General features: G+C 43.4%; 1 protein-coding gene across 1 annotated transcript in view; it reads left to right on the top strand.

The window, feature by feature from the left end:
* The window catches only part of ATXN10 (ataxin 10), a 93,844-nt gene that overhangs the window by 13,437 nt on the left and 62,208 nt on the right, over window positions 1-18,199 (top strand). Inside the window, exons 4-6 of the mRNA XM_073567659.1 lie at window positions 6,220-6,316; window positions 7,188-7,352; window positions 16,409-16,489. Of these exons, the coding sequence (XP_073423760.1) occupies window positions 6,220-6,316; window positions 7,188-7,352; window positions 16,409-16,489 (343 nt within the window). The remainder of the gene's footprint in view (window positions 1-6,219; window positions 6,317-7,187; window positions 7,353-16,408; window positions 16,490-18,199) is intronic.

Genomic DNA, 18,199 nt, shown 5'->3' with positions numbered 1-18,199 from the left:
GGTGGCCCGCCGCCCCAAGTTCTAGGGTTTTTTTTTTTTTTTTAACACATACGGCAGAAATGGTTCCTTCTTGTATGGAAACCTTTACATGGACGACTATGATAAATATCTACAAAATTCTTTCCAGCTTCTGACTTTGGCAAAACCGTCCAGCAGTTCTGTAACACGTAGGCGGAAACCACACATCCATACAAAAGGTATATGTGGTGATAAATTGCGGCCAACCCTGTGCATCGGCTGTAAAAAAATTTTTTTTTTTTTTTTTTTTTTTGGTTTTTTTATTTGAGCCACGATGGCTACTGTAGCGGCTTGTAAGTGGCAGTGTGGGTGGGTCTTCTATAAATAATGGGTTCGATCTCGCGTTACTCCCCCAGAGTTCCCTGCTGCGGGTCTGCTGCACATCATCGCGTACCTTCACGCTGGGTGGCATCCCGGCTGACAAATCGTCTTTTTGGCTTTTTTTGGTTTCCTGGGGATTGGGTTTTTTTTTTTTTTTCTTGGCTTAATCCTGAAATATTAACTCCAGTACAATATTATGACAGATCATTATTTCCTTGTAAATCATTAAAATCATCCTGGCACAGGACTGAAATCCTGGATAGTCTTCATGTCACAACCAAAATAGTAATTATTTTATTTTTATTTTTTTTTTCATTTACACTTTTTTTGAGTTATGAGCAAAAAGTTCGGAAATTCTGCACGGTATGGTCAGTTTCGATGAGGACTCGGATTATATGTCTGTCCATAGGATGGGGGTGATATCTGTCGAACTTGCCTAATGTCATCGGCAGTGGTAGGCCGTTAATTTTTTTTTTTTTTTTTTCCAAGGGGCCACATGAGAGACAGGATAAAATTAATTCTGCTTATTGTTTTATATTAATTTTTATCACTTAATATACGATAGGGCTTATTGTAATATGTATTCTCACCTGTAGCAGCGAATCTTCACCTTAACATTCACTGCTTTTTAAAAAATGTATATAAAGCAGCAAATCGTACTGGCAATTGTTCAACAGCTTTCAACACAATATGATGCCCCAGAGCCAGCATGGGTTTGTAGCAAACAAATCATGCCAGAATAATCTAATTTCTTTCTGTGATGGAATCACTGACTGGGTGGATCAGGGAAATGCAGTAGAGATAGTATATCTCAACTTTGGCAAAGCATTTGATAAAGGATCTCATACTATCCTAACTGAAAAGCATGATCAAGTATGAGATTGAGAAGGCTATGGTTAGGTGGATTCATAAATGGCTCAGTGATCGTACTCAAGAGTAGTAATAAATGGTTGTCCATCCAATTAGAAGAGTGTTTCAACTGGGATACCACAAGGCTCTGTCCTGGCCCCAGTGTTGTTCAACATGTTTATAAATGATCTAGGTAAGGGAACTGAAGGTAAACTTATCCACTTTGCAGGCAATGCAGTGCTAGGAGCAATAACTAACACTAGAGAAGACAGAGAAAGGATTCAGAAGGATCTAGATAAGCTTGAATAATGGGCAGTGACTAATAGAATGGTGTTTAGCAGGAAGAAATGTAAAAGTCTACATCTGAGCAAGAAAAATGAAAATTACATCTACAGAATGGGAGGAATAGAAGTAAGCAACAGCACGTGTGAAAAAGACTTGGGTATACTAATAGATCACAGACTGCACATGAGTCAACAGTGTGATGCAGCAGCAAAAAAGACAAACCCAGTTCTAGGATATATTAAGAGAAGCATAGAGTCTAGATCACGTGAAGTAATTATCCCCCTTCTACTCCTCCTTGGTCAGGCCTCATCTGGAATACTGTGGCCAGTTCTGGGCAACACATAAAAAAGACATTAAAAAACTGGAGCTAGTTCATGAGTGGAACAGGTTGCCACGAGAGGTGGTGAGTTCTCCTTCAATGGAAGTCTTCAAACAGAGGCTGGACAGACATCTGCTGAGATGGTTTAGTGAATTCTGCATTGTTCAGGGGGTCAGACACGATGACCCTGGAGGTTCCTTCCAACTCTTAACATTCTATGAAAATGGATGCCTACTTTGAGTCGGAGTTGCGGATTGAGTCCACACCCCTGCCTGAAACTCAATATTATGTTCTCACACGGGTCGCCCATATGCCGTATGACATAAAAATACTTGTCTCTCCCTGTTCCCCCGTAGCTCTGATCTGTGCTGTGTACTGAGGCACAGCTGGCGCTTTGTAATGACGTCATCGCGCCTGCTGCACTCTGACTCACAGGCTCAATGATGGAAGAGGGGGGCCATTTGCTTCCTGTTCCAGCAATGGTTTCATCAGTATCTGTACCCGAGGAAAGAAATACCAGTGAAAGTGAGACGCTGGGCAAGAGGGCACCTGCGTGGTGCGGGACGCCACTGTGCAAACCCCTTTGACTGTCTGTGTGGGCCTCAACGGAACAGTCAAAGGGCTGCATGTGCCCCGCAGGTCGCACTTTGCCCACGTCTGGTCTAGTTGGTTCAGGAAAACTTGACCTAGTGGGAAAGACTACCCAAAAAAGTTTGATATCTGTAGCAACTTTTTTGTTAAGGCGTCTCTATGGCTCTGAGGTGCTGTCCTAGGGAGTCTTTTTACTAGGAGCAGTAAGGTGGTTTTCCCATTAAAATCAGTGGGAAGTGCACATATTTGAAGAGAGTTATTAATGTGGATTTCGGAGCAGAATCGGCTCCAAAATCTGCTTCAAAACTCCACAACTTTAGGCTGGTATTCACCTGTTTAGGTGATGTCCTCACAGGGCATTTACTGGCGAAATGGGACTAGCAGAACAAAGGGTCCACACCAAGCCCATTCAGGTGCCCTCGTGGCTTCGAGATGGACCCTCCAATCCAATCTGTTCAACCCCCTTGTGGGGAAGGTGCTAAAAAAAAAAGGCCCCATCAGGGAAAAGTTTGCCCCTGGCAAGAAAATGTGTAGAGCCTTTTAGTAATTTTATACTAGGTCTGGAATTGTGTCTTCGTAGATTGTGGGGATTTATACTGCCCACCGCCATTCACAGAAATTCAGAATGGCTCCCCGCTTTTCTTAATGATTAGGCAGAGCGCTTTGAGTGTTCTGCCTGATCATTGTAAAATGTCATCTAGCGTAAATGCCGCTGTTCTCATGAATCCGGCGATGTTTTCCTTATGTTCCTGTGCCTTTCGGTTCCTGAGATACGGCCTTTTCTGCATATGAATCGACCGTTTTTGTTTTTTGTTTTTTTTACAAGAGGGTTTGGTCTGCGTCTGCTCGTAGGCGTTTTCTTGAGGAAACACACCCAGTTGGCTAACAAGACTAGATTTATATACAGGAAAGAAGGGGCCATATCTCAGGAACGGAGAGGCGCAGGAACAAAAGAAAAACATCACCGGATTCAGGAAAACAGCGGCAATCACACCAGAGTACATTTATGGCAATTGACAGGTTCACTTTAAATAGTGTCGCTTTTAATAAATCTGGCACAATTCAATCCCAACTGCCCTCGTAGAATGTGAGCCGATGAGTTATTTTTCCTAATGGTTTTTCACATGGTTAGGCATTTATTACATCCAGTATTGGGTCTGCGATAATATTGTATTTTTTTTTTTTGTTTTGTTTTGTAGTAGTCTTGTTTTTTTGTGCCCAATTTGTTTTTAATGGGATTATTGCCCATTAATTACATATTCCCTCTCTGTGCAGGCTCCGCTCCACGTATAATTGTTGCTGTGGTTTACCAGCAGGATAAAATTAGCTTCTTGTATTTTTTTTTTTTTTTTTTTTGAAATTTTAAAATTAAAATAAATCTGTCCGCTTCCACAAAGAGATTAAATTGCACATGAAGAACCGAGGGTGTGGTGGGGGGATACGTTTACAAGATGTACAGATATTCCATGGTTTTGGAGCTGTGGGATGGGGTTAGAGCAGCGACCGTACGCAATGGAGAGAAATGTGTCCATGTACTGGACTGAATATAAAATGGTCCCTGGGCATTCATGCTATGGAAAGAAAAATCAGTTTTATGTAATTTTTTCTTGCCTTGCGCCCAGAAAAAAAAAAATCCTTCAATTTCTCAATTCTTGGGTGTCTCCTTCCTTTGTAACTTGATGTCCACTGAATGTTGCTTAGTCATCTGTCTAGCAGCAGAGAGACTGAGATTACTTTCAGGAAGTGGGGGGGCGAGTCTTTGTCACGCTACAGGAGAGGTGGGGGCGGGTCTTTGTCCCGCTACAGGAGGTGGGGGCGGGTCTTTGTCCCACTACAGGAAGTGGGGGTGGGTGTTATGAATGGGTCACCAAGGAGGAGAGCGCAATAGGCTATGCCACCAGAACACCAGAGAGGTTGGTCGCTCAGCGGATTGCAGACCCCTGATCTTAACAACACAACTAGCAGTAGCCGTGGAGCGTTCCTCCGTTGCCCTAGACGCCTCGTCACAGCCGGAGGACTAACCAAGCCTAAAGACAGAAAGGTAAAATCTAAACTGCCCCGGAGCAGATCCCCAAAGGAATAGACAGCCCCCAAACATATATTGTCGATGAGACAAGATGAAACACAAACACAGACAGAAAAAAGCCTGAGCAAATGATGGGGCCAACACTGACTAGATAGTGCCTTTTCTGTCCTGTCCTGTCTGCAATCACGCAAAAACCCTAACAATTCCAACACGACTGATGTACAAAAATACTGAGGTTAGCACAACCTCGCCCCCACTATATCAGCACTCGGGCGTGAACTCGCGGCTAGCAACAGGCTAAGGCTGGTTTCACATTCGCGCTTTTTAAGCGCACGCACGGCCGGGGGTAGCTCCGCCCCCGAGCCGGCTCTCTGCCCGGCGTGCCCGCCCCTTCCTTGTAACGCCGCCTCCTAGCGCACAGCGGCGCCTGCGATCGGCGCACCCTATCTTTAGCATAGGGTGCGCAGATCGTGCGCAGGCCGTGCGCTAGTTGCGCTTTGACCTGCGCTTCGCACTTTTGACGGTGCGCCGTGCGCGCCAAAATCAAACTTTTCGGATTTTGGCGCGCACGGCGCACCGTCAAAAGTGCGCAGCGCAGGTCAAAGCGCAACTAGCGCACGGCCTGCGCACGATCTGCGCACCCTATGCTAAAGATAGGGTGCGCCGATCGCAGGCGCCGCTGTGCGCTAGGAGGCGGCGCTACAAGGAAGGGGCGGGCACGCCGGGCAGAGAGCCGGCTCGGGGGCGGAGCTACCCCCGGCCGTGCGTGCGCTTAAAAAGCGCGAATGTGAAACCAGCCTAATACAGCAGGAGACTGAGCAAACAAGCACAGGATACAAAAATACAGGGCAGGAGCCAGCAGCCCCAGGGGGAGCAAGCTGACCCCTGACAGCAAGGCAAAAACAGATGCAAAGGGTTTAGCAAATGACACTTGGCTGACAACATGCAGGAGACAGAAATCCTCAGTAAGCAAAGAAAGGAGTATCACCGGCAGCCACTGAGAGAAGTCTGCTCGCTTATGTAGTCCCAGTCACTACCACCACTCCTCCAGTTATCCTCTGCAGCTGTTGGGTTAACATCATGTTGGGTTAACATCATGTTGACCAGCACCACTACCAGCAGAGTATCCACCAGAGGGAGCCTTGCCTGAAAAGTCGGATCAAGAGAGCTCACAACAGGTGGGTCTTTGTCCCGCTACAGGAAGTGGGGGCGGGTCTTTGTCCCGCTACAGGAGGTGGGGGCGGGTCTTTGTCGGAATATTAATGAAAAGGAACCATCCAATCCTAAAGAGTTTGACAAGTTACAGTTTACATTAATAGTTTATTGCATTGCTATATTATCTAAAGGGGATGGCTGATTATTAAAAAAAAAAAAGACACAGGACCTTCCAATAATAGAGATCCACATTCTCACCTACCCAAACCCAGCTATTCCTGATACTGCTGCCTATGTACCCTACTGGTCTCCATACTTGCTCACGAGACCTTCTCCTTGGCCTCTCCTCTGACTTTTGTGGCACTGATTGTCCGCAGCGATCTCTGGTTGGAGAGTGTATTTTTTTTTGTTTTTTTGTTCAAAGCCCCTTGTGTTAATGTATGTATTGTATTTTCCCTTTAGTGACCTCTGGGTTCTGTGCATGCTGTGATAATTCAGTTCATCTCTGATATTGTGAAAATATAGAATATGTTGCTGTTTTGTGCTAGATTATAAACCTTTCTGGATTATCAGATGCCAGATTAAAAGAAATTTTTTTTTTTTCTTTTTTTCTTCCCTTTTAAATGTCCTTAATGAAATAATTTCTCTTTCTCAGCCTTCCGCTGCGGCCTGCAGTTCCTTGGCAATGTTGCTGGAGGGAACCGGGCTTCCCAAAATAGCATCTGGGAGCGGGCTTTTCCACATGTCTTCCTGTAAGTATGAAACAAGCCGCTTTTCCATCTTCTGCACTAAATCCTTCTCTTTCTAATTAGCAATCTTGTGGTGGAGGCAGCTTGTAATCCAGTCATCCTTCCCTGATAAGATTTATTCACTCTCCGTGTTCGGAGGTAACTCAGGACGGGTGAGGTCCCGAAACCACCAATAGGGCCTATAAACGGGGACTGTGGGATATGAGTATTTCCCGGGTATGAATGCTCTTTGCTGAAGGGTGACTCCCCCCATAGCCATCATGAACAAATATGAAGAGTTAAAGGGATACTACAGGTATGCCATAGTGGGTCTGACCTTCCCGTTCCTGAGAATGAGGGGACCGTAGTGCGGCATACCTTTTACTCTTTCTCTGCTCAGCCATGTGTAGGGGTGACCCCATGAAAGGATAACTTGGGGCACGCAGTCCCTTCACTCTCTGACCTGGGTGGTGACACACATCCAAATTATTTTTAGATGGAAACCGTAAGGACCTGCGATGAATATCGTTGACCTTTTTTTTTTTTTTTTAATTTTTTTTTTTTTTTTTTCGTCTTCAAAAGATCTTGACATCCCAGTCTGAGTTGAAGTCTTTTTCCTGGGGTAAACCTTGCCGATGCAGTATAACTACCTTGTGTCTTGTTGCTCTGCTCAGTCTTCCTGTGGTGTTTGATAGGAGACCGTCTTCCACAACCTCACCTTTTTGTAGCAATGTTTCTGTTTCTCACCCAGTTTTAAGCCTCCTACACAACTGTTTTTGTTTCAGTTAATAACTGTGTTTCCACCTACATAAGAAAATAATGATCGTTATCACCTGGTTGCATAATTTATTATATTATTATAATTGATTTTTTTTTAAATTTTTCTGTATTTCAGGACTTGCCTGACCCACGAAGATGATAAAGTCTCAGCTTATGGCTCCATGGTTTTGTACACTTGTATGGATGAAGACAAAGTGACCGACTTGCTGGAGCCTGCCAACTTTACCATTGCACTGGGTGTAATATCTGCCTACAGCAAGTGGTCAGATGCGGAATGGCTGTAAGTGCTGCCAGTGGGGACGTCGAACTCCTTAAGAATTCAATGTAGTCTTAAAGGTGTATTCCAGAACTCTAAAATATTGATGTCTAATTTTTATGACTGGTCGTCCATATCAAATTGGTGGAGATCTGACTCATCGCGCCCCTGTGATCAGCTGATTTAAAGGGGTTGGTTGATGTGCACCAGTTCTGGCACAGCTCTGTTCAACTTTTCTTCCATTCAATTGAATGCTAAAGAGCTGCAGTACCCTCCATGGCCGCTACATAATGTATGGCGCTCTGCCAGTTGCTGTGCACCACGGCTTTTTCAATCAGCTGATTGATGGCGGTGACCAATATTACAACCAAGGTCACCAATTTTAAGTCCTGCTAACCCCCCATTATGTTTAATGTAAGTTGGCACCTACCTGTGTTTTTTGTGTGTGCTTTCACCCCATATTCGGTTGATTTTTATTTATTTTTTTTCCCTTTCGTTTGTAGCATAGATGAATTATCTGATTAGAGTCTGAGGTTGGCTGAAATGTATCACTATTTCTTGCTTTAACTTTTTATTACCCTCCATGCTTTACACTGCAGCTGTACTTTACACTAACTGAGCAGGAAGTCAGTCATTTTTGTTATACCCCCTTCTATTCTTTAAGAAGTCCACACCATTATTCTAGGTTCTGCCATGTATTATGCCTACTCGCCATCTTTTTAGAGAAAGACACTTCCTTTAGAAAACCAATCTACAAGGGTGGTACAAGGACAACAATATTACAATAAATCTTCTATGTTGGATTGTTGGGGTTCCGACACATATAATCAACTGTTGCCCACTAATCAGTTGTTCACAGGCCCCTCGGGGGCTGGACATGCCCAGTGTTGGGAGGAATAATGCCACAGCTCCATACACTGGGTAGTGGCCACTCTTAGGTACTGCAGATTAAATCTCATTCCACTGTATGTTCTCTGAGCTGGAGTACATGAGTACGACCATACTGGCTATCTTTTTGAGAAAGCCACTTCCTTTAGAAGACCATTTTCAGGGGTTGTTCAGGATTACGTTAGATCGTTAGAACCCCACCAATCCAATACTAACACATAGTCAGCTGTTGGCAGGATCCTCGGGGGGCCGGACGTGCTCAGTGTTGGGAGGTGCAACGCCACAGCTCCACACACGGTGTAGTGGCCACTCTAAGGTACTAAAGCTTTGATCTCTTTCAAGTGAATGTGCTCTGAGCTGGACTACCTGGGTACGACCATATATTATGGATACTGGTCATCTTTTTGAGAAAGCCACTTCCTTTAGAAGACCAATTTCAAAGGGTTGTTCGGGATTACGTTAGATCATCAGTATTGGATAGGTGGGGTTCTGACACACGTAATCATCTGTTCTCCACTAATCAGCTGTTGTCAGGCTCCTCGGGGGCCGGACATGCCCAGTGTTGGGAGATGTAACGCCACAGCTCCGCACAATTTGTAGTGGCCACTCTCAGGTACTGCAACTTTGATCTCTTCAAGTGAATGTGCTTTGCTCTGCACTACTGGAGTACGACCAGTACGTGGCATTGGTGCGGATCATGTATATAGTTCTATCCCTTGATACATTGACCCTAATCCCAGTCGTCTTTCAACTCGACTTATTAAAGCGAAATAGCTATGGATTTATCAGAAGAGAGAGGCCCACGGGCCGTTGTAGATGACCCAGGAGCGTTGGCGTGGGATATTCTTGTTAGTACAGATGGGCTGTTAAGATTAGAGTACAATCTCCACCATTCTTTCCTGTTTACTGGTGCTTTTGTTTTATTCGGGAGGTCATTTGTTTTACAAGAATGGGTGGCTCAAAGCTACTTTGGACGGAGACTTTTTAAAGCCGGTCCTATGAAATACATGTACCGAGATAAAAGCGAAGAAAGGGGGGCGTGGGGGGGCGTAATTAATCGTATGTGAGTGCAGCGATTCACTAAATGAATAGCTTGCAAAAAGAGAAAATCCACCCACTTCAAACACAAAAAAAGAAAGAAAAGGGGAGAAGAAACCGTCACGATCACAGCCATCACTTCCCGTCCAAGTTTCTCCCAACGTCTTCACCGAAGCCAAGACGCATCGGTCACTTCTATTTACTTGGCGAACTTGTCGCACAGATGCAGATCCCACTAACTCTTTTAAGTTTTTAAAAAGAGTCCACAATGGATTTATTGTAACCAACTGGACACGAGCCTAGAAATCAAGTGCCTACTTGTCCGGTGGAAATGGAGACTATAAAGTCCACAGCCAAGGGGGGGGGGGGGGGGAGAGTAATAGGTCTTAGAGTTCCCTCTTTATATTTATAAAATCAATATATTTAAAAAAATATTAATTTTTGTTCTTATGCAATATTGTATACTGCTGTACAGCTTTGCTGTATAGATTGGGACGTTATCAGCAGAGTCATCTCGTTATTATTTAGAACGTGTGGGATCTAATAACATCTCATATCGTACTTTAGAAGGATAACCATTACACTACAATGTAATTTGTTAAAAAAATATAATCGCTCAATAAAAGGGGTTATCCAAGTTTAAAAATAAACAACTGACAATATTCGAAAATTTTGTATGTACCTCTGCTTTCCCCACCGATCCAATTCTGGCACATGGGAGGTCTTTATGGAAATTGATGGGATTGGTAGAGGTTAGTGATGGCTGACTGTGTTCGGATAAGGTGTTATCCGAGCAGGCTCGGGTGCTGAGAGTTTTCGAGCATGCCGAAGCCAATGTTTGAGTCCCCGCGGCTGCATGTCTCGCGGCTGTTCGACAGCCTCAACACATGCAGGTATGCAGCTGCAAGACATGCAGCCACTGGGACTCGAATGGATTTTTCGAGCACGCTGACGACACTCAGTTAGCTCCCGAGCATGCTTGGATAGGGCCTTATCCAAGCACATCACTAGTAGACAACCAATAGAACAAGCTACTGTAAGAAAACTCTGCAAGATTTCTTATAGGATATAAAGTTTTTTTTTTTTTTTTTTTCTTTTCTCCATTTGTGAGCCACTTCTCCTCTCCCTCTCCTGCCTCTTACTGGACATTTACTCTGAAAAACTGTTAGACACAAACTGCACACTAACTTAGGGATCAATTTACAGCTGCCTATTGAAGTCTATGGCCAGGAATGGGGGAGAGTTGAACAGAGTGAGAGATGCAAAATGACTCTTAAACTGTGCTACTTTCTAGCATGTGTTTCATTTGACCCTAGAGCTGGATTCACAGCAACACTGCTTACTACCGCTGTATATTGTCCTCTATTCTGATGCTGTTTCTTCTGAATATTTGCTACAGAGCAGAAATCTTTCATTTCTCTGTGTGCTTTTAAATGGGAGACATCATAACGGGTAGTCTCTATCCACTATCTTAAGAGACAACTGAAAATTATCGATGTCTCCTGCACTTTTCACCCGTTTTCCCCTCTAATGATATAATGGCTAGAAATTGTGTTATTTTAAAATTTCTCTACAGCCTTTTTGATATTATTGAAGAGGATATAGGAATATACTCTGCTTTTTAAAAGTATGAATCACGGAGCTCGGTTGTTTGAGCTTTAGGTTTTTATAGAGGGCCCAATGCTGACCATGCATATTAGATTATCGATTGGGAATGCAGGGGAACAGATTTTTTTTTTTTTTTTTTCTCTAGTTGCTATCATCGTTGTTCGCACGGCAAACAAATAGTCAATGTCTACTGTCTGCACAACCGAATCTTTACCCTGGTGTTTTTGATGTGATCTCCATAACTGAGCAATTTGCATCTTAATAATACTTCTCCATTAAAGTTGTTTATAGCTAAAATAGAGTTCAAAGCTTCCAGAAACCTCATAGAATGGGCAAACCTATCATTTATCTATGAAGGAATATTAATATTGGTGCAGTAAATCACAGCAGAGAGCCGCTTATCTCCAGCGCCCTGACCCGCTTGTATGTCATTCAATGAAACTCCACCACAAGTGGCTTTTTATATTCTAGTTACTTATTTAGCCACAAAATAAAATGTTTTCCTAAAAGAGGATCGCACTTTTCTTTCTTTTTCTTTTTTTCTTGTAATTCATCAGCTCAATCCATTCCAAAATAATAAAAACGAGCAGCAGCACTATGGAGCCAAAAATACTCGGCACAGAGATTATGGATGATGTACAACAGCAGCCCTAGGGCTAGTGGACCCAGAACAGTCTATGTATTACATGAGAGACTGCTGTAAATGCATAGCTGGTTGTATGCCGGGGGACTTGTAGAGCAACTCTTAAAAGAGAGCCCCTTTAATTAGATTTTCATTGGGAGGGTTGGGGATTGGCCTTTTTGCAACAGTTGGAGGCACAAGCTGAAGATCGCTGAAGGATGTGATGGCAGTGGGTGCGGATCTACTGTGCCACTGGCAGGGTTAATTCTGGAGAGGTGTGACTACCTGGTCTTCCCTAGAGCCTCTGGTGGTGTGAAGATAGGATAGGTTTGGGCCATTTTGGAAGTCACCAGGTGCCACTCCAGGGCAGTTCCCAGTTCAGCAGCTGACCAAAGGGTCAGAGGTGCAACCCAAGGAAAAGAGGGCAAAAAGAGGGATGTGGTTAGACAGTCTGAGGTCGGGCCGGACAGCACAGGATCAGAATACGAAGCTGGGGTCAGGAGCGGAGAGGTCAGACAAAACAAAAGAGCAAGCCAAGTCGGTAAAAGGAGAAGCCAAACGAACATGCACCTTGACAAATTTCTAGAAATGGACTGCAACTGGGAGCCTATGTTCTGGCAAGGTGTGGAGGGAGGAGCTGCCCAATATATACCCTGCTGGCATTGGTAAGGCTTGGGAAGCAAAAATCTGCAGGACACAGCAGACTGAATTCCTGCAGAGTCTGGCCGTGCCTCCCTATAGCCAGGTGGAGACTCTCCAACCACGTGAGGATGCAAGAGGCAGTTCATTGTGATGGCCTGACACTGGGAGAAGCAGAGCTGTGAACGCAGTGAGTAGGACGGCACTCAGAAGGCGTGCGAGTTACCGGTGTGATACAGCATACCATCTTGGTCACAAAGTAGTCCATAGCCTTTGGACCAGACCACAGCGAACTTACGACTACCTTCTGTTTAGTATGCATTGCAGCATCTTTGCGTTGTGACACATGCCTACTAGTCATAAGAGGTGCTGGTGATGTTGCAGGTAGTTGGTGGCTCGCAGTGGTTTGGTTTGGCATCCATGGACTATCAACTCTGCTTCTGAATCAAAGTCCTTCAAATCTTTTAGTTCATCTCTATGAGAAGCTGTTTCTCTTTCTTCATGTAGCTATTCTTTAAAGGGATCTCCTCAGGTTTAAAAGTCAACCCCTATCTAGGAGATAGGGCAGAACTTTCTGATCAGTGGCGGCTCAATTACAGAGTCCCTCACCAATCCCAAGAAGTGGCTGAATGGAGCGGAGGAGGTCGATCATGCGTTCTGCTCTGTTGCGCTCTGCTCTGTTGCTCCCTTCAGTCGAATATAGGAGCATCAAAGATCAACTGAACGCTGCGCTTGGCAATCTGTGGTGCTCCATCAAGAATAAATGGAGTGGTATGATTGACCTCCATTCAGCCGGTTCTCAGGATTTGTATGGGTCACGTCAGTCAGACCCTTAGCCACTGGAAAACTTTTCCTCTATGCAGTGGAAAGGGGATAACTTTTGAACTTGAGAACAATCCTTTAAATCACTGACTGACCCATTAAAGTCACCTCGGCCCATTCCCCCCCCCCCCCCCCACCCAGCTGCTCCGGTCTCTTCTTGGTGTTTTAGAATCTCTGCACATCTCTGTACAACGGCCGCTGCTCTGAGATGGGACAGGGAGCGTCAGCTGCCGCTTCTCCCTCCATCGTTGGTTGCAAGTGCATTGGCATCTAGGATGCCGATTAGAGTTGAAAGTGCGATACCAGGGACTTGCTCGATGTCGCGGGCCAAATTTGGCTTGCGGGCCTGAGTTGGATATACGTGCTCTGGTGTAAAGCAAATTTGTGTTTTTATTTATTTTCCCACGAGCAGTCTGCACATGCTGAATCTTCACAAGCAGAGTCAGGGCCTTCAGCGGCTTCAGTTTAATAAGGTTTATGGGAATTATCCTACTGTAGTGTAACATTTCTCAACAACCCACCTCCATGTATCCAGCGCATCCCCAATCTACTGATCAACTGCAAATTATGGGAACCATTGGGCTTTCCCAAAGTGATATAGCTGCTGTTATTGGTGGTGAACACTTCTTAACATTAAGAAGAAGGTACCGTATCAAGTGCCTTTTAAGATTTACACATCTATCGTAATTTTCTCAAGGGCTGAGAATCCAGCCCCAAGGCTCGGGACCTCGATTGTATCTCCTATTGTTCGAGACGACGTTGTTCCCTGTCAGACCTCTCTCCTGTCAAGAAAGTGAGGGCGTATAGCGTGTTCATCTGTCTCTTGTTATTGTGAAACGTTTACGAGCCCCACAAACGTCTTGACTTGTAGACGTGCGCCTTTCTCCGCTCGTCCTTTCTCGTTTGAAAATGTAAGCTCATAAGCCCGGCTGAACAAACAGGTTGTATAACCATTTGCGACGTTAGACGTTAAGTCGGGCTTTTGTAAATGGTTTACCGTGAATGACGTTCAAGGATTGAATTAAATGCTAAACTTGTGCAGCTTTTGTAGGAACCGGTGATACGCATAATGGTTATTTTAAGTTGCTGTGGCAATAATTATTTTGTATGTTGTTGCTGTTTTGAACATTTATTGCTTATATTGCTCCACCCTAAACAAGTAGAATGTTCCAAGAGGGCCTTTAAAAAAGGAAAAAAATCCCTCAAAATATAGCTGGGAGCACAAGGAAAAACCTGTCCGGACTTGAGGAACTGGAAAAAGTGGTCTAAGATTTCGAAGACATGGTCTGTAATAGGGACATTTTTTTTTTTTTAAGTCATGTGTAAAGTTGTATAAAAACTTAAACATAGCAAATTTGCTACAAAGAAGAGTAAAAAATAAATTTTGGTTAGTCCTTTGGCCAGCTAGAAATTTTAGGGAGACCTTTTAAACTTCGGTAGACCTCCAAGCCAGTAGTTATTTGGGATAGCTTTTTACACCACTGATAATTTTAATTGACTTTATACTGGTGGTTATCTTGAGCATACCTTTTAAACGGGTGGTAATCTTGGGTAAATCTTTTATACGAGTGGTAATTTTAGGTAGACTTTTAAATGGCTGGTAATCTTGGGGGTAGACCTTTTTAAATGGCTGGTAATCTTGGGGGTAGACCTTTTTAGATGGGTGGTAATCTTGGGGGTAGACCTTTTTAGATGGGTGATAATCTTGGGTAGACCTTTTTAGATGGGTGGTAATCTTGGGTAGACCTTTTTAGATGGCTGGTACTCTTGGTTAGACCTTTTTAGATGGCTGGTACTCTTGGTTAGACCTTTTTAGATGGCTGGTACTCTTGGTTAGACCTTTTTAGATGGCTGGTACTCTTGGTTAGACCTTTTTAGATGGCTGGTACTCTTGGGTAGACCTTTTTAGATGGGTGGTAATCTTGGGTAGACCTTTTTAGATGGCTGGTACTCTTGGGTAGACCTTTTTAGATGGCTGGTACTCTTGGGTAGACCTTTTTAGATGGGTGGTAATCTTCGGTAGACCTTTTTGATAGATGGTACTCTTGGAGAGGTGGTACTCTTGGCTAGATCACCAGTTCTATTCAATCAAAGGCAAAGAAAATTTTCAAAATTCATACAGTAGGGTTTGCAAAGCTTGGTGAACTTTTCGCGATCCTTCTAGAGAGCTAGGTTGACAATCGAACGACCTCCTTTTGAATTCTGGATGTCCACTCTGATGGAACTGTAAAGGCTACAGCTTTCACGTGAAATTTTGTTCACAATGGATTAATCTCAGGTGAACCTCTTTTAATCTGGTACTATACTTGCATAGACCTTTAGGCCTCTAACATTTCTCAGTAGGCTGCTGGTAATTTTGACTAGACTGCCATTCCTAATCGAAATAAAAAAAGCTTCAGCCAAGCTTGGGGAACATGCCACAATTTTACTATAAACCAAGGCTTTTTTTTGTTTAAAGGGATTGTCCATTTTTTCCGCTATCTAGTAGTGGTTAGGTATAAACCCATCTCAAACTCCATTTCAACCACCTCCGACTTGGTGGAGAACTTTTTTTGGCTGGAGACACACATCCTTTAGTTCCACCACCCAACGTTCCTGATGTATACCTCTGTTGGAAGGCTTATATCTTTGTCCAGGTCTTTGAGTTTGTAGGTATTTTTAGATTTACTTCCACTTGACAAAATGCTTTTTGCTGGCACTCCTCAATAAAGTTCTCTTGTAACAACACTTCTTCTTTGGACTGTAAAATGTTTAGTGGAGTTCAAGTGGGACTAGAATTCTGATTTATTTTTTTAATTCCTGGACTATTTCTGGTCCTCAACCTTGAATGTTTCATTACTCTTTTTCAAAGCTGCTTGGGTAACTCATCTGGAAACTCTTGTTCCTTGGAGTTTCTTTTCTAAAGACTATACTGGTAAAGGGTTGCGTTGGATCTTTACTAATGAAAGGGTTTTTGGGGGGGCAGGGGTGGGTATGGCGAAAAGTTTTGTGAAAACCTTTTTTCGATCTGCTCACGTCACATCTGAACCCTCCATTGGAGATACAGTATATTGGGATGATTTACGAAAGTCATATGCCCCTGTATAGCCATTATCTGCCCATAGAACACTTTTTTGGCATCTGTTCTGTGGACATTGCCCTAATCTTAACCCTCCTGGCATATATAGGATTTTAGCATGTTGCAAACGGATACGGATCCGTACCTATCCAACCAATGGATTTGGCAAGAAAATGTTAATCTCATAAGCCACCGGTTGACTTCAGAATGGTTGACCACCAGTGCAACTTGCACATAATGTCACCAAAAACCAATACAGGTAGAACATTATCTGACAATCCTTGTTTTCAGAGTTGTAATGGCAGCCATATTGGCTTTCACACATCTTACGAATTGGCTGGATGGACATATTTTGCAGAAACTGATAACCCAAGTTATTTTTTTTTTTTCCCCTTCTATTTCTAGACATCTGATCGTCACAGATTGTTTCTTGAGGTGCCCTGAATTGGTGAAACAGATGTATGCTTCTCAGAGCCATGCGGATAGGTAAACTTAAGTTTTACAATTTGAAACGTGTACGAGTTTAGTGTGTGGTGATATTCACATTTCCAAGATCCTATCCCAATATATAGAAGGTGTAATAATAATATTATCCAATACCTTCAATAAGAATTAGAGCATAGTTCTTCTGATTCACTATGTTGCTTACCCCATGTGCTGGGCATTGCAGTAGCTTTGGTATCCATGGTTGCGGCCACGATCTATTGACAGTTAGTTGTTAGTGGTTGTAACCATGGATACCTAAACTTCTGCAATGCCCTGCACATGGGGTAAGTGACATAGTGAATCAGAACTATACTAAATTTCTAATTGGAGGTATTTGCTCATGTTATTACACCTACTACATATTGGGATAGGACCTTGGAGATTGGAATACCACTTTAAGTTATTGACTAACAGCACAACTCCGTTCAGTTACTACAGCTCATCTCCTATTCACTTTAATAGGTGCTAAGCTGTAGTACCTAAGAACGGCCACAACACGGTGTGTGGAGCGCTATACTGTTCTGCAAATGTTAAAGAGGATCTTTGCACCAAATTTTTCATGTTGAACTCTGCACACAATGTAATATTGGCTGCAGAGGGGAAAAAAAAAATCTCTTAAATTATTTTAAATTTTACCTCTACATTGTGGAGATATTAGCAATCATTAGAACCTACTGAATTAACACCCACTTGAATTTTAACAAAAGTTCAGACAGTTTTCACTGGGGGGCGTGTACATCTTCTCCCTGTATGATGCTGACCAATCCTAAGCAGGCAGCAACACAACTGAAAAAGAACACGCCCCCTCCATAGCTTAGAGCAGGTTTCTCGGGGTGTGAGATACCTTGATACAGCTCTAATCTCCTGGTCTATCCTCTTGGTTAAAAAACGCTGAGAGATTAGTGCACAGATGACTCGCAGCTTTCAGATAAGGTCCATGTGGGGGGGGCAGCACAGTTGAGTTTAGCTGTGTCACATTACAATCCACTCTATCGGCTCTCCTCCTCATACCACGGTCACATCTGCTGGTACGGCCTGTCTGAAGATGAGTTAAGCCTATAGATAGACACAAGTGAGTGTACCTACTACCCTGTTTTACCATCTCCTATTGACTGGAGAGTGACTGGACACTTTAATAGTGCCCTTTTTGGCATTGTTTAATAAAAGCTTGTGGTTTTGAAGCTGGCACATGTTCTCTAACTACATGTTTCTACGTTTTGAATTGGTTGGTTAACATGGCTTCTTGGCCACAAGCTGGCATCAAGTGAAGGTTTAAGATTACAGGATCCAGGGTTGGCGTCATTACTGTAGGAGAGGCAGAGTGGTTCCAAAACGGAATGTTCTGCCCTTTCAAATTGATCGCAAACGTATTTACTGATTTTATCCTCCTTTAAATGTGTTTATTTATTAAGAATATCATATAAAACTACTTTTGCTTTTTGTAATATTATGGTATAATGGAAGCAAATATAACTGGGATCAGACTACAAAGGGTTTGTAGTCTGTTACCATGGAGACGCATAGTTTTGCATAGGAGGTGTATACACAATCCTGTTGCAGCGATACATGGAAATGTGACCACTGCAGACAATCGCTGACCTCAGCTGTTGACCCGCTGAAGTAAAGAGTTGAGACCAATGGTATAAAATTGCGCAGATACAATATTTTCTCCTCCACAATGAAGAGCGAAGGCCAAATGATAAAAATGTG

The sequence above is a fragment of the Dendrobates tinctorius genome, unplaced genomic scaffold, assembly GCF_039654945.1.
Source record: "Dendrobates tinctorius isolate UK_male_01 unplaced genomic scaffold, ASM3965494v1 ptg000020l, whole genome shotgun sequence".
NCBI classification, from domain to species: Eukaryota; Metazoa; Chordata; class Amphibia; order Anura; family Dendrobatidae; genus Dendrobates; species Dendrobates tinctorius.
This window is presented reverse-complemented; position numbering and strand designations above follow the sequence as displayed.